Genomic DNA, 17,279 nt, shown 5'->3' with positions numbered 1-17,279 from the left:
TAAGTGGGGACCCATGAATTACTTTCTGCATGGTTATGGTTTTCATGTTGCTTTTTCTCACTGCAATTGCATGCATGCAGGGGAGGGGATTACAATAATTTTATCACCAACCTAATTGTCATTCAATTTAACGAAATTCAATGCAACAAATTTAAAATGATTGTATTTTGAAGACATCATGGTTATCATTTTGTTCAATACCCAAGGTACAACCAAATGGTGCAAGAATGGTTTTTATATAACCATCTATTGAAATAAAGAAGACATGAAATTGATTTGTAACTTAACATTGCAGTACAACAAATATTATCAATACATATAGGAATTTATCCCATGTACGATGTTCAAATAGTGAGGAGTTGTGATGCACCAAAAATGATAAAGGTTCTCTTCTATGTCATATAAAACACTTCCTTGTGTGAAAAATGTTTTGTGGATCCTTCATTACAACCTGCAACCAAATAATGAATTTAACTTACATGAACAAATTGATATCTATAGAACATTTGTTGGGTTTAAGGTCACAAACCTAAACAACTCTGATGCATTTGATTCTTGAGATATTGGTAAATTAGTTTGGACTGAGTTCAACAATGAAAGAAAGCCAACAGACCCCGTACTTGACACCTACACTTTATTTCGTAGTAATTAAACAAAACAAGAAGTTCCAAACGTGAAAAATAGTGAAAAAGTACAACAACAAATACAATAGACACGTACCCCTGCAATTGCATTAGTCATCCCATTGAATGTATTCATGTTCCCTTCAGTTTGATCAGGCAGATTTGCTTGAACACCTCCCACATAACTTCCTTCCTCATTTCCCTAAGGCATTTAGTTTTGAATTAGATATAATATTTACATTTGACATATCAAAGTAAACAAAATAATGAAAAGGTAATGAAAAGAAATAGTTTTACTAATCGTAGTTGGCTGACTAGGAAGTTGACGTCTAGTACATGTATTTTTTCTTCTCGGAGCCTTTTCACACCTGGATTTTTGTCGTGTTGATCGCGGTCGACCCTTTCTTTTCACAAGTATAGGACTACGGATATCACCGTTGATGTTGATTGTTGTGGTAGGAGTACTTGGTGTTGGTTGTTCAGGACCTCCACAAATGTTATGTTTTGTCCTATCTTGATCATGTCTTCGTTGACCATATTCCAACACAAATTTGTCAAGTTGTTTATGCAAGATTTCTGTTGTATTAATTTCCCCGCTGGCATGTTCAGCTATATCATAAAACTTCTTGCACAATCCATCATACCTTTGAACTTGTGGATCCTTGTCTTTTGTGCCAAAGGATGATCTTATGTACGTGTGCTTTCGCCTTAGATTTTTACTCCACCTTTCCAATACATACTTTTTTGGGACTTTTGTCACTTTTTCTTGAGCAATGACAACAAGGCAGTGCCGACACAAAATTCCCCTAAATTCAAATAACAAGCAAGTGCAACATACATGTAGTTGTTCACGGTCAAAAAGAACTACTACATTGCGGTGTTCAGATTTACCATTTTGGAAAGACTCCTCTACAACAGTGAAACGACATGCATGACGCTCAATATAGGCATTAGTAACAGCACAATTCATTTTTCCTCTAAACTCCCCTTGCACCTCATTCAATTTTGCATGTCTATATTCCGATTGGAACTGTCTTTCAATGCCTGATTGAGATGTGCAGGGAATTATGGTGTTAAGAGAAGCAAAATCCGCTTCACACTCTAATTCGGCCTTATGTTGCAAAGCGTTCTCATACTGTTGCACAAATTGTTGGACACTTGTGCTTGAATTAATGTACCCGTCAAAAAAAGCATTCATGCTTTCACTCCTTTGCGTTGTTGACATTTTGACCCAAAAAAAATGATTTTAGATAACAAGGAACCCAACGATGTCGTTCTTCAAATAATGTACTAAGCCAATCGTTTGTACTTAAGTTAAACGTATTTATCAAATTTGCCCACGAAGACAAGAAATCATTAACACTTGTGGACTCATAGACTACTGTCTTCATTCCACGTTTCATTTCCTTGTACTGACTATATCCTTGAAGTTTTTCTGGTATTTTTTTCATAATGTGCCAAAGACACCACCTATGACGTGCATTTGGGAACACAACTTCAACTGCAATTTTCATTGCTCTGCATTGATCGGTCACAATGCCTACAGGGGTCTGTTTGACATGCAACGCAACCAACTTTGAAAAAGCCACACAAAAGCATCAGTGTCCTCAGAAGATAGGAGTCCACATCCCAACAATATTGATTGACCGTGATGATTTACACCAACAAAAGGTGCAAACGGCATATCATACTTATTTGTTAAGTATGTGGTATCAAAACATAAAATGTCTCCAAAATTATCCCATGATGCCCTGCTTTTAGCATCAGCCCAAAATACATGTCGTATGCGGTTATCATCGCCCAAATGAATGTCAAAATAAAATTGTGGATTCAATTCCCTCATGCGACAAAAATGATTTAAGAGAGCTTTTCCATCACCTTCCTTCCCCAATGCTTTCCTACTTTGGGCAACATAATTACGCACATCTCGTTCAACAAAGTCAAGATTCTCGTAACCACCAGCAACAGACACAAAAGACCTAAAAGTCTTATTTATACGAACCCCAACATCGTCTTTAATATCCAACACTCTTTTTGTCTACAAAGATATTTTCCTATTACCGTGAAACAATCTAGAATTCGTCGGGCTCAATTGATGTGAGTGTTCCTCGTGTACCGACATAATATACCACTTGTCTTCTTTTATTCCAACAGTTATATGAGCCGAACATTCAACCGTCTGAGTAGGGTGAGTGCTTAATTCTGGTGGAATCGCAGACATGTAATTTCTCGCCCTAGCACATACCAAGATGAAGTACCTTAATTCCTTGTCAGGTCCTTTTTTCGAACTTCGAGTTCTAATTGCAAAACCCTTTTTAATGCCATATTGTCGGTAATAACTTTTCACGGCATCTGCAGTGTCAAAACACATTCCAACTGTAGGAGCTGATTCATCAACTACATTTGGAACAGACTCATCAATATTGATCTGGGAATCTGTATCAGGAAGTATATTTGCCACATAATCATTCCCAGCTAAATGATTCGAATGCTGAGATTCTTCAAAGAACGGAATGTCATCAAGTGACAAATCTGCCATTACCTTAAACCTGTTGTGTGTACAATGCTTAGCTTAACTCACATTGACAAAAAATATGAATGCATATGTATACAATTTTCTTTATATAACTTAACTTAAACATTTCAAACAATGAACAAAATAAATCTACTACATTATTAAACAACTATGACTAGTTTTATGCATTATTTAACAATTTGCACAAAGTTACAAATAAGCTATGTATTGAATGCAAGAGTACCTTCACCAATAGAACCTTCAATGGTTATCTGCTAACTTGAATGTGTAGTTAATGCAATGAAGAACAATGAAGAAGAACTGTTGCTATCAATGAATGCTGACAGTGTTGGACGTTATCTGCTCTTGAATTTGTAGTTAATGCAAAGAAGAACAATGAAGAAGAACTGTTGCTATCAATGAATGCTGACAGTGTTGGATGTTATCTACTCTTGAATTTGTAGTTAATGCAATGAAGAACAATGAAGAAGAACTATTGCTATCAATGAATGCTGATAGTGTTGGACGTCATCTGCTCTTGAATTTGTAGTTAATGCAATGAAGAACAATGAAAAAGAACTGTTGCTATCAATGAATGCTGACAGTGCTGGACGGGGTGCTGGACGTGGTGATGGACGGGGTGTTGGACTTTGAGGAAGGGCACACACTTTCTCTTTAATGTGTGAATGGAAAAATCAGCATTTGTAGCATTAAGGAATGAACCCCACCTGCAAAAAAGTAAAGTTAAAGTTGGAGCAAAACTATCCTTCCACGTAACATTCATGGCAAATTCAGCATTTATTGCCATTTTAAGAAGAGTGCCGTACTGCACCTCACCTTAAAAAGATATTTTAAATAAAATTATTGTTGCATTTATGCTATGTTATTAATTAGACAAGACATTTGCTTTTTCACACAAGTCCCTTTTCCTTGCTTGAAACGTCAACATGTGCCCAATGTTCATCTTTATATGGCACCTCACCTAAACTGCACCACACGTAAACTGCACCTCACCTTAAAAAATATTTAAAAAAACAAATTATTCTTGCATTTATGATATGTTATTAATTAGACAATACATTTGCTTTTTCACAGAAATCTCTTTTCCTTGCTTCAAACGTCAACATGTGCCCAACGTTCATCTTTATATGGCACCTCACCTAAACTGCACCTCACCTTAAAAAATATTTTAAAAAAACAAATTATTCTTGCATTTATGATATGTTATTAATTAGACAATACATTTGCTTTTTCATCCCTTTTCCTTCCTTCAATAACATGTGCCCAATGTTCATCTATATATGGCATGCGATAGGATGAATTTGTTGAACTATACATCCATTCCAAATGGAGTCATGGGAAGGGCTTGATATCGACGACAATGACATTGGTAGTTATGTACGACGTTGCAACTCTACTACCAATGTCATTCCGGGACCAGCTGGTAATGTGCAAGCCATGATTCTTAATCGGAACTCTGAGCAGCCAGTAAACACTCAAGAACTTATAAACCGTATAGGTCAACAAACTTATGACCGTGATTTTACATCCAACCAATGGAAATGGGCAGAAAAATTCCTTCAATTCCAAGGTAATACTCAATCACATTTTTTAGAATGGAACAACAAAAGTTTATGTCTAATGATGTTTTCATTTTATTGCGAAGGAGAAATTGAAGGACGTGGTTCTGAACAGAGATCATTCTTGGGAAGTTTGAAAGAATTAGATGTTTTCCCACTCTTAAGTTGTCTAATCAAATCATGCAAGCACACTGGTCTAGGAGACGTGTTAATAACAATTAAGGTAATATACCTATTATGTAGTCTTTCTTACATTTTGCAGAAGAAGTTGTATATTAAATTTCTTGCTTTACAGGATCCGACGGGGACTGCAAGTGCAAGTGTTCATGGGAAGGTTTTAAAGAATGAAGAATTTGGTTCTCTAATTGAAGTTGGCTCTGTCTTAGTCTTAAAGAATGTATTAACGCACGAAAAACAAACTTTTCTTTTACAATTCCATATGTCATGTCATTCATACAAGTATTTTTGTGTGTTTTTTAGGTGGGCATTTTCACTCCAAATCGAAGGAACTTCTACCTTAATATCACTTTTAACAACATTGTCAAGGTATGTAGTCAAACAACATAAATGTAATACAACTGTATAGGTTAAAATAATAATCGTCTTCTTTACATTACATTACATGCTTGAAATTAAATTGTCATTCATGTAGGTTTTCAATTCTGACATATGTCCACCCACTAACGACTTAGTTCGTGCTTGTCATCCAGTAGTAAGACTTCCACCCACGACTCTAGGTACAATACAAGAAATGAACAACACTTTAAAAACTATAATGAAAGTTGCCCATGTATATTGTCTAACATTTGACTTCCTCATCAATTTTCAGATGCAGAAAAGATGGAGTTATTATTCAAGGCCATCAAAAAATAAGGAATTAGACAATCTTGAATATTATGTAGCTCGAACTTGTATGTGACGTCAAATAATGTTAAATGACGATTATTAACATCTCAGTTTTTTTGGTGTTTTAATGTAAGTGGGGACCCCTTTCATTTGAATTGGGGACCTATGTTGTACTTTTTGCACAGTAATTTAATCCTGCAACTGAGTGATTAGTTTTGGATTTTTTGTCTGCAAAGAGGGTTGAGATGGGAGTCCAGGGACCTCATTGGAGGTTCAGGTCATTCATTGGTAAAAGACTACCTCAAATTCTGGTGTTTTAATGTAAGTGGGGACCCCTTTGATTTTAACTAGGGACCTATGTTGTACTTTTTGCACAGTCACTTAATCCTGCAACTGAGTGATTAGTTTTGGATTTTTTGGCTGCAAAGAGGGTTGAGATGGGAGTCCAGGGACCTCATTGGAGGTTCAGGCCATTCATTGGTGAAAGACTACCTCAAATTCTGGTGTTTTGATGTAAGTGGGGACCCCTTTTATTTTAACTGGGGACCTATGTTGTACTTTTTGCACAGTCACTTAATCCTGCAATTGAGTGATTAGTTTTGGATTTTTTGCTGCAAAGAGGGTTGAGATAGGAGTCCAGGGACCTCATTGGAGGTTCAGGCCATTCATTGGTGAAAGACTACCTCAAATTCTGGTGTTTTGATGTAAGTGGGGACCCCTTTTATTTTAACTGGACTGTATAATACTCTTTTGTTGCAAAGTTATAACCATGTTCACAACAGCCAAACGCTTTGACCTGCAATTATGCCTAAACACCTGTATATCAAAATCAAATACAAATACACTATAATAATTAAAATTAAAGATAAATAAATGTAATTGTCATGTCTACTTAAAAACAAAAAACATCATTTCAAAGAAACCTTAGCTTGACCCTCAGGATGACGATCAATCGTAAGAACCTCCTCATCTGAACATCCGCTAATTGACATTATATCCTCAAACAATTTTGTGAATGTTTCCTGTTGAGAACGAAACCAACATACACTCTTATAACATCAGTATGCTTATGCTTCAATAATAGAACATTCAGTAAATTTAGAGCAACATGAATTGTTGTGCAGTTCTATTAATACCTCAATTCTTAAATATATTTGCATTTCTATTAATAAATAAGTTTTTTATTCTACATGCAGATTTGGGTCTATGCAAACAGTTTTGAATATTTTTTGGTGGCAGTGGTGGTCCTTCAAAGAAAGGCCCATGAGGATTGGGCAGTGAAGCATGATTACAGTGTCTAATAATACAAGGCTTTTGAAATCATAGGGATTAAATTGCTCAACCTAAATAATCTCAAGGACTACCAATAGCTTACTCGTACTTATTTCAGTTGTGGTCTTATACTATATTTTTATCTTGCTGGGTAAATATGACGTTGTTCATATTCTCTCACTTTTGATATTTTTGTCAATAATGTAAAATAGACACAGTTGAAGTCCCAGTGTTAAAATAATTAAAACAATAATATAAAGCTATATATATATGATACCCCAAACCTATTTAATCTTCGTTGATTTAAAATTAACAAAAAATAATTTGTGTGAATGTTTCCTGTTCAGAACCAAACCAACATACACTTCTAATAAAGTTTTCTCCATACAAAGGGGAATCCTATCTCTATTTGAATCTCACTAGTAAGAAATTATTTGAAAAAGATTGTCTGGAGGACATTACATAATGCATGTAATCAATTTTAAATATTGGAAGAAGAGTTAAGGATCAGAATTACTATAAACTACAATTTAATTCCAAGCAATTACTAAGCAGTATGATCACAAAAGTGGCATCAATTGGCACTTCTCTTCAGCTCATCAAATAGGGCAACATACATTTACAAATGGGAGCAATCAGATTTTCAATTAACCAAGCCTTTTCCATCACCAGGTGGCGGCACATCATTAGCAACTACAAAGGGATTTAGAGAGAACATAAAACAATATTGTCCCACAATTTCATCAATAACTAACATAAAAGAATATTGTCCTATAGTTGTTTGTTACATTAGTGTCTCACACACCCATCCATTGCAAATTTAGGAACCAAATAGCAATTTCAACATAGTTGCAAATTTTAAAACTAAATAACTATTTCAACACATTTACAATTTAAGAACCAAAGAACAAAATAATTTAAAACTAATTTAAAAAGGTACATGGTGGAATCTTCACTCTAACAGGAAGGCTTGTAACATCAATGACGTAAGGCTTTTCAAGACACCAATAACTAAATTGGGGCAACAAAGGTTTAATGATATTTTCAAATATTTTTCACAACGAATGTAGAATGCAAATGAGTCAAATGTAGACCAAATTTACTCAACTAACTAAACTCCCAAGAAATTAGATGAAAATAAAATAACATTTTAACCAAAATTGATTCTACTAACCTCTTTTTCATCTTTGGTCGGATCCAATATAATACAATAACTATCGGTTACAGAACGACATATTGGCACCAAACAGACAAGGATGACAATTAATTACTATTAATAGAATTAAAATGTAGAAATAAACCAAGAGACAAACTAACTAGTGTAGATTACCAGGAACATGCTTTGACGAATTCCTGTCTCTATAGGTGCATCACATGCTGCATAAACTGTACATGGAAGAAGCTATATGTTAAGTTAAGTTAAGAAAAATAAGCAAAAATCCAGAAGCATATATTTTAAATATTAAGTTAGGATAGGATTAGGTTTTAGAAGCAAGCCTGGTTAGCCAACAAGAACTCATTGGCTTGAGATGCAGCTGCAGCTTCAGACACCAACGCCTTTATGACCAAAGTCTTAACCTCCCGAGGTTTGTAAGAAAAACCCTCTCTCGCATACGAGTTAACCAACACTGCAGTTCCCTCCTTCACCAATTGCTAGGAAACCCTAAAAAGTCAAATCCAAACCAATACAATGGTCATTCAACATATAGAAAATCAAAACACCAATAAACCCCAGTGTCCAACACTCCAAAAGCCCAACATCCAACAAATAAACGAAATCGAAAAACACTAAGTCCTAAAAAATCAAAACGAAACCAATGAAAACTTGGCGAAAAATTATATGAAAATAGATGCCAAGTCAAAGAGCTCACCGGAATCAGAATCACAGACGTTACTGGAATCAGAATCGCACACGTTACCAGAATCGGAATCGCAATTTCAAAAATATCCAAACAAAAACGAAATCCAATATAATGCGGTACCGATATCGCACTACAAATCGTGCTGATCGTAGACTTCACCGGAATCGGAATGAGAATCGCTACCACTCCAAATCGCACTGAGAAAATGGGGCTGATTTTGCCTTTCTAAAACCTAATCTTTTACTACAGAACCCTAAATTTTAAAATTTTGCCACCTCAACAATACTGGCCCCACATAATACTTTATTATATTTTTATCCACATCAGCAGGTGTAATATGGCGCAAACACTTAATTGGGGTGTCAAATTATCGGTTCTCAAGAATACACTTTTATAACACAAGTGTCATCACATAACTTTTAGGGAATTAAAATATACATTAAATAATATTATAAATATTATTTAAATATTCAAATAACATAAATTCCTTTAGTAACTTAACTTTTTTTTTTGTGGGATCAACAATCCATCATATAATTATCTTCTTTACTTCAATAATTGCAATAAAGTATACTGCTTTTTTCTTCTCTCTTGACTTGTGCTGGCAGGCCATTCAATTGGTGCAGAATTCCAAAGCCAAAGTTGGAGTGTTAAGCTCTGAAGCTTGTAATTAATAAGATTTGGAATGACCCTCCTTCACATGTTGTGAGTATATGCTTCTGACAGATTCAATGTGTCTGGGTTTAATTTCAGAACTTAGTTTTATGTTGCTATACATTTCTTTTTCTGTATCAGAAAGAATAACTCTCAGCTAATCACTTGGTAAACCATCATGCAGCTTATTATTTCCATGTTTCAAGCATGCTATGAGGCATAAGCTACAGAAGCTGCTTGCTTTCATGTGCTTGTGCTTGTGGTGGAGTACTTGTATTCATGTTGAAGCAGCAAATGACAGTTTAAATCCTGGTGATACACTGAACTCAGATACAGGAACATTATGTTCAAAAAAGAGCAAATATTGTCTAGATCTTCCTTCGTCGAATGTTGATGACAACCAATATCTGGTTGTATCCACTGTAAATAAAAATATTGTAGTTTGGACAAGTGATGTAAACCAACCTGTTCACGGAGATTCTGCAGTTCTGTCACTTAACCGCTCAGGTGTGCTGAAAATTGAATCTGAACGTGGGAAGCCAATAATCCTGTATTCTCCACCTCAACCTATCAACAACACTAAGGCCACCTTGTTGGACACAGGCAATTTTGTACTTCAACAACTTCACCCCAATGGGACAAACACTCTCTTGTGGCAGAGTTTTGATTATCCCATTGACACTTTGATCCCCACCATGAAGTTAGGTGTTAATCACAAAACAGGCCATCATTGGTTACTGGTTTCATCTTTGGCCAACACACTTGGCACTCCCGGTGCCTTTAGCCTTGAATGGAAACCTGTGGGACAAGAATTGATCATAAGGAGACGGGGAAAAGTTTGCTGGAAAAGTGGGAAACTGAGGAACAATAGATTTGAGCACATTCCAGAGGATGCACAACGCAGGTTGAATTATACCATTGTGTCTAATGGGGATGAAAACTCCTTCTCTTTCATAACTACAAATGAAGAGCCTGACATAATGTGGATTTTCTCAGAAACTGGGCAGATATCTGATGGTAAAGGATATGTTGCAAGGGCTGATTTGTGTTATGGATATAACACAGATGGAGGGTGCCAAAGATGGCAGGATATACCCAAGTGTAGGAATCCTGGTGATGTGTTCCAGAAAAAGACTGGTTACTTCAATTATCAGAATACAAGCATTGAAGGAAATATAAGTTATGGTTACAGTGATTGTGAGGCCAATTGCTGGAGCAATTGTAATTGCACTGCATTCAGAGAAATGTATTCTAATGGAACTGGATGCATATTCTTTCACTGGATTTCCGCGGATAATTATACTTTTGATAGTACTGGTGAAAACTTTTACTTGCTGGTGAACATGTTAACTAATCATAAGGGTAAGTCTACTTAATTGTTCGATTAATTTCTTTAGTTTATACAACTGTGTACTATATGTACAATTTTCATAATTTTCTAATTCAATTAGGTTTTTTATACCTTAGTCACATACCGTCAGGATTGTGTATGGCCTAACAGAAACCAATGATTCCTTTGGTTGTTGAAAAATGGTTATTTATGAAAACATTCTATACAGGTACAAGAAAGTGGATATGGATAGGTGCAGTAGCAGCAACTGCTCTACTTGCAATTTGCCTATTCACTATTTGCCTAGCCTTAAAGAAACGAAAATTCGTGTTTCAAGGTAGTTACCTACTTCAAAATCAATGTAGTACATCACTAAACACAATCTTTTGATAATTTATCTATGCTTTAATCTTTCTGATACTCATCAAACAGAGAAGAAAAGGCAAAGGATGGTGATGAAGATGGTACATTTGGCAACTTGTAGTCGGTCATCTGCAATGGAAGATTTTGAAGTTGATTTAAAAAAAGGAAATGGCCTAAAATTGTTTAATTATACATCAGTTATGGCAGCAACAAATGGATTTTCACCTGAGAATAAGTTAGGACAAGGAGGCTTTGGACCCGTTTATAAGGTGACTTGAAACCAATGAAGTTATGCATTTACAAGTTTGTGTCAATTAGAGTACTCAATATTTGTTACTTTACTGTAATTTTAGGGAATTCTTCCAACCGGCCAAGAGATTGCTGTAAAAAGACTTTCAAAAACATCTGGACAAGGAATTGTGGAGTTTAAGAATGAACTAACACTAATATGTGAACTTCAGCATATGAATCTTGTGCAACTACTTGGTTGTTGCATTGACGAAGAAGAGAGGATTCTAATTTATGAGTATATGTCAAATAAAAGTTTGGATTTCTATCTATTCGGTGAGTGATATGCAAAAGTACAGTTAATTATGTGTTCTTTTGAAAACAAAATATCGTTTTCATTATTATGTATCAATTAGAATACATATATAGGGAAGCTTCTAGTTTTCTTAACTATATATGGTTTTTAAACTGAATATTTCTTACTATAATTGAGGACACTCAACAATCACACTGTAAAAGTTGTTTTTGTTTGACTCAAATACTAACCATCACTATATATATATTGACATTTGGAAGATTGTACAAGAGGCAAATTACTAGATTGGAAGAAGCGGTTCAAAATAATAGAAGGAATTTCCCAAGGATTACTTTATCTTCATAAGTACTCAAGACTCAAAATCATCCATAGGGACTTGAAAGCTAGCAATATTCTTTTAGATGAAAATATGAATCCAAAAATATCAGATTTTGGGATGGCAAGAATATTCACACAAGAATCTGTCTCAAATACCAATAGAATTGTTGGGACACAGTGAGTTTAATAAACTCTCTTTCGTTCCCTTTTCCATGAATAGATAAAAATTATTTCACCGTGTTACAAATTAGTTTTTCTTGCAGTGGTTACATGTCTCCAGAATATATGATGGAAGGAGTTTTCTCTACAAAGTCTGACGTTTATAGTTTTGGAGTGTTGCTACTTGAAATTGTTAGTGGAAGAAGAAGCCTTGGTTGTTATGGTGTTGATCGGCCATTAAATCTGATAGGACATGTATGTAAAATTAGTCATACTAAGTTACTTTATTGTTTTCTTATTGTTCCCTCTGTCTAATTTGACTAAAATATTCACAGACATGGGAGTTATGGAAAGATGGTGCATCTTTAGAGTTAGTGGATCCATCAATAAACAAGTCATTTGATCCTGAAGAAGTGCAAAGATGCATTCATATTGGTCTCTTGTGTGTACAACATTATGCAGATGATCGACCAACCATGTCTGACATTGTATCAATGTTGACAAACAAAAGTGCAATAGTTTCCTTACCTGAAAGACCAGCATTCTATGTTGGAAGAAAGATCATTCATGATGAATTATCTTCAAAGGGGTTCTGTACTGATTCTACAATAGAGATCGCAGCATCAACTGTAGAAATTACATCATCTACAATAGACATGACTGATTCCTAAGAAATAGAATCAAGGTGAATAATTTACTTAATAGTTGAAATATAAATACAGTGAACTTTTAATCTTGTTTGAAGTGTTAGATAATGGTAGATATGATATAATTTGTGTTGTTTTATGATTTAGCTAAAGCTCTATTTAAGTTTCTGCATAAACACTTTTAAGAAAACAATCAGAAGAAAAATTATAATTTATGTTGCGATGTATCTTTCAATCTAGTAATTTGCTTCTTGTACAGTCCAAGAGAACCAAACAAATTCTAAAAATTTATGTATATTCTAACTTCTGATTTTATAGTATGTTTGGTTCCTCTTCAAATAAGATTTTATGTTGGGACTTTATATTTTTACTAAGTGCAGTAAAACTTGGTTGATATTCTTAATTTATGTAACAAAAATTGCATTCATAAACAACATACATTATTTAGCAACTTCACTTAGAGCTATACTGCAATTAGTATGAAAAAAATAGTAAAAAGTAAAAGCTTAAGAAGAGATAAGAGAGGGAGGCATGTTATGAAATTTTCATTCCAGTGTAATAATGTACACTGATCTTTTTTTTCTTTTTTTTCTTGACACGTGCAAACACAAGCCATGCATGTTACCTGCAGAACTCCAAACCTGAAGTTGAAGCTTGAAATAAGATTGAGGATGGCTTTCTTTCATGTTTTCTGAGTTTGGTTTTAATTTCAGAGCATTAATTTAGCTTTATTTTTCTGGTGTACCAAAATTTAAAACATGGTGATACTTATTTTTATGTACATGTTGTTGTAGAGGGGTACTTATATTCACGTTAAAGTAGAATGATAGTTTAATGCGTGGAGATAAATTGATTTACGCAGAAACAAAAACATTGTTCTGAAAAGAAAAATCTTATCTAAATTTTGGTCGATCGATTTCTGGTGATGAGAACACTTGGTTTTATGCATTACAAATAAGATATTGCATTGCATCTTGGAGCAGTGAAAGAAACCAACTTGTTGAGCAGAATTCTGCAGATTCTATCACCAGATCTCTATTGAGGTGTTGAAAATAGAGTTTTAGGAAGTTATGGAAATGAAAGGTGGTGGTTATGGGTTGTCTTTGAATTTTTTGGAGGTTTCTTTGTGGGGCTTTGTTGCAAACCTTTTAAGGAAGTGCTGGAACAAGGCTTCATAAATTTGACAGGTATTTTTTATGGTTAAAAGGTTTAAGGTTGTGACTTGTAGTTGGGAGAAGGAGGGTGAGGTTTCTTGATTTTCTTGGAGAAACACAAGAGTGTGACTGGGATTGTGGGGGTGTGGCCGAGTTGATGCTTTTGATTTTTTGTGATTCTTTTCGGGTTTAGGAGGTCGAAGATGTATATGGAAGCTTAGAAAGAACACAAATAACATGAAAAAAAATGGAATAGAAAAAGATAATGGAAGATAGTGAATATGAAAAAGTAAATGGAATAGGAGTAAGTTAGGATGGTGATTACCTTAGGAAGGGTAATACCCAAAGATGGATGGCTAAGACTCTTAGAGGAGCTCTTGAAACTCTTCTTGGTGATGCAAGAATGCAAGAGAATGAGAGGCTAGTTAGGAACACTCAACTAAACAAGCACACTCTCACAAAAGACTTTCAAAGCTCAAATTGATTTCTACGTCAAAGGTGTGGGACTAAAAAGGAATGTGAAACTTCTCTTAACACATAAATGTATTTATGGTCTTTTATTCTAACCTAGAATATCTTATTCTAGATTAGAATAACATATTATAACATTCAAACAAGTTATTCTAACATATGCCTCTTCTCAAGCTATTGTTTTCATGTGGGAGACTTTCTTCTATATTTATTACATGTTTATATTCTTTAATTTGTCTTCTTGAGTTGTCTTCTCCAATTTCTTCTTTTATTCAATACTTCATTTTCTAGTTCTCAAAATAAAGCTTTGTTTGTATCCTAGAGCTTTCATCTTTCTCTTAACTAACAAAATAATGCCTTTAGATTTTGTATAGATCATTGATAGTTAAACAAATTTACCATCAGGAATAAATATCATTAGTGCAGAAAACAACATTAACGACGATTAAAAAAAGCATTTAAAGAAGGTTCAAAAACCGTCGTTAATTTAGGTGTAGTTATAAATCAAGAATTTATAACGATGGTTCTAGAACCATCGTTAATTCAACAAATGATAAATAAAATAAAAAATAAAATTCTAGCGCGAAAACAGAGGGAGGAACACCAGTGAGGGGCGGCGGGACACGGAGGTCGCGATCGGGGCGGTGTCACGCAAAGCTGAAGCGCGAAGCTAGCACATTTTCGGTACGGTGCGACTGGGGTTGAGGGTGAAGGTTAGGGTGTCACGTGAGTTGATGCTTTTATGATACAATGCAGCTGAGGCAGGGTCGCGCAGTTAGAGTAATGGAGGTTGCGGTGTCGCGCAGTTGGAGTAATGGAGGTTGTGGTGTCACGCGGTTGGAGTAATAGAGGTTGCGGGACAGTGAGTTGCACGATGGCGGTTTCGTGGTGTGGTGGAGGTCGCGGCTGGAGTGTGGTGGCAGAGAGATGAGTGTGTAAGAGTTAGAGTGAGAGAAGTGATATTGAGAAGAATGAGCGTGGGACAAAATAGGAAAGGGAGATGCGGCCAAGTACTCTTTCAACTTGGTGAAGGCTTCCTTGCATTCTTTGGTCCAAAAAAAACGATTGTTCTTCATGAGGCATTGGAAATAAGGATACCCCTTATCGCCACTGGCTGATAGGAAATGAGACCGAGCGGTCATGCGCCTAGTTAACTATTGGACCTCTTTGACATTGGTCGGGCGTTTCATTCCTATGATTGCAGCACATTTGTCGAGGTTTGGCTCTATGCCCCTTTCAGTTAACAAGAAACCAAAGAACCTCCCTACTACTATCCTAAACACACACTTTTATGGACAAAGCTTCAAATTGTACTTTGCTATTGTTGCAAATAGCTCTTCCAGGTCGGCAATGTGCTGGTCTTTCTGTTTTGATGTGACGACCATGTCGTCTACATATGCTTGTATGTTCTGCCTAAGCATTGGGGCGAGGATTCGATCCATCATCCTTTTATAGGTGGCACCAGCGTTCTTAAAGCCAAAGGGCATGACCTTGTAGCAATAGATGACGATCCCGGCTATAAAGGTTGTCTTACTCTCATCCCTCGGGTACATACGAATTTGATTGTACCCTGAGAACGCATCCAAAAAGCTTAACAACCGACAACCTGAGGCGTTTTTCACCAAGGAATCTATGCTCGGTAGCGGGTACAAATCCTTGGGACAAGCCTTGTTCAGGTTAGTGAAGTTGACACACATCCTCCACTTTCCGATGGCCTTCTTTACCAACACAACATTTTCCTGCTACTCAGGGTATTGGATTTACCTTATGTGGTCAGCATTCAAAAGCTTATGAGCCTATTCTCGGATGACGAGGCACTTATCCTCGTTAAACTTTCTCCTCCTCTGGACCACGGTTTTAACCCTTTCATCCATGGTAAGTCGATGGCATAGAAAGTCTGGGTCTATCCCAGGCATCTTCGCGGATGACCATGCGAAAGCATTCATGTGCTCAGATATCACCTCGGCTATCTTATCTTCTAATTCTTTGCATAATGAGGTGTCAAGCTTAAACTTCTTCCCCTTGATTTCCCTTTCCTGAACCTCTCCAACAGGTTCAGGTCGTCTCTCATTGATGGCATCCGCCTCTGCAATCCACTTTGGCTTTCCTGACTGGATAGCAATCGTGTAAGTTCCTTTTTTATTCTTCTAGCTACTCTTGTAGCACTTTCGTGTTGTCCTTTGATCGACCTTTATGGTGATCACTCCTCCCTTAGTAGAAAGCAACTTCATTTTCATATGGGTCGTTGAGGCTACTACGCCCAACTTGTTCAGGGAGGGTCACCCTAAAAACAAGTTGTAAGCAGAAGGCGCGTTAACAATAATGTACCTGATGTCTTGGTCGTGCTTTCATCGGAGAAGGTTGTTCTCAGCTCAACGTACCCTCGTACTTCTACTCGATCTTGCGCAAAGCCGACCAAACACCCATCGTATGGCATCAGTTGGTTAGGGGATAACTGCAAGTTGGTGAAGGTTCCCCAGAACATCAAATCAGTCGAGCTTCCTTGATCGACCAAAATCCTGTGCACCTTTCGACCTACAGTGACGACTGATATCACCACTTGGTCATCTTCATGAGGAATCACGTCCTCTAGGTCAGAACTCGTGAAACAAAGATTGGGCTCCCGAGGATGATCAGGTCTCTTCGTATCTAAGGACATCACCGCTCGTGCATAACGTTTACGTTTGGAGGCCGAGCTTCCTCCTCCGGCAAATCCTCCTGAGATGGTATTCAACTCTCCATGGATCGGTGCCTCATGTGTCTGGTCCCTGATAGCAATCTCTCCCCTTAGTTCTTCCTAGTCAACCTCGAGGTACTCCTTCAAGAAACCTTCTTTGACCAAGCTAGTCAATTGGTGACCCAAGGCTATGCATCGTTCGACATTGTGCCCAAATTCTCTATGGAACTCACACCAGGTGTCCATTCGCGATCCTAAGTTCCA

At 36.3% G+C, this 17,279-nt stretch overlaps 3 protein-coding genes across 4 annotated transcripts; 1 reads left to right on the top strand and 2 right to left on the bottom strand.

Moving 5' to 3' along the window:
* Positions 1–444: 444 nt before the first annotated feature.
* LOC137809196 (protein FAR-RED ELONGATED HYPOCOTYL 3-like) lies at positions 445–1,848 on the bottom strand. Its single transcript, XM_068610335.2, has 4 exons — positions 1,036–1,848; positions 721–825; positions 530–627; positions 445–451 (listed from the first exon to the last, which is right to left on the bottom strand). The coding sequence occupies exons 1-4, from the start codon at positions 1,846–1,848 to the stop codon at positions 445–447; spliced, it is 1,023 nt and encodes a 340-aa protein (XP_068466436.1).
* A 7,426-nt stretch (positions 1,849–9,274) lies between these two features.
* LOC137836707 (G-type lectin S-receptor-like serine/threonine-protein kinase At1g67520) lies at positions 9,275–13,494 on the top strand. Of its 2 annotated transcripts, XM_068645441.2 has the most exons (9): positions 9,275–9,403; positions 9,537–10,714; positions 10,912–11,019; positions 11,115–11,314; positions 11,399–11,609; positions 11,850–12,084; positions 12,171–12,321; positions 12,402–12,751; positions 13,326–13,494. In XM_068645441.2, exons 1-8 carry the CDS (start codon positions 9,384–9,386, stop codon positions 12,735–12,737), a joined length of 2,439 nt encoding a protein of 812 aa, XP_068501542.2. In that variant the 5' UTR covers positions 9,275–9,383; the 3' UTR covers positions 12,738–12,751; positions 13,326–13,494. The 2 variants fall into 2 exon arrangements, 1 of the variants encoding a protein (XP_068501542.2); XR_016517771.1 differs by lacking the exons at positions 11,850–12,084; positions 13,326–13,494 and having other exon boundaries at positions 12,402–12,802.
* Positions 13,495–15,627: 2,133 nt separating this feature from the next.
* LOC137809190 (uncharacterized) lies at positions 15,628–16,997 on the bottom strand. Its single transcript, XM_068610330.2, has 3 exons — positions 16,667–16,997; positions 16,201–16,445; positions 15,628–16,080 (listed from the first exon to the last, which is right to left on the bottom strand). The coding sequence occupies exons 1-3, from the start codon at positions 16,995–16,997 to the stop codon at positions 15,628–15,630; spliced, it is 1,029 nt and encodes a 342-aa protein (XP_068466431.2).
* Between the last annotated feature and the right edge of the window lie 282 nt (positions 16,998–17,279).

Source organism: Phaseolus vulgaris, chromosome 11 (assembly GCF_051622355.1).
Source record: "Phaseolus vulgaris cultivar YP4 chromosome 11, ASM5162235v1, whole genome shotgun sequence".
Lineage (NCBI taxonomy): Eukaryota > Viridiplantae > Streptophyta > Magnoliopsida > Fabales > Fabaceae > Phaseolus > Phaseolus vulgaris.
This window is presented reverse-complemented; position numbering and strand designations above follow the sequence as displayed.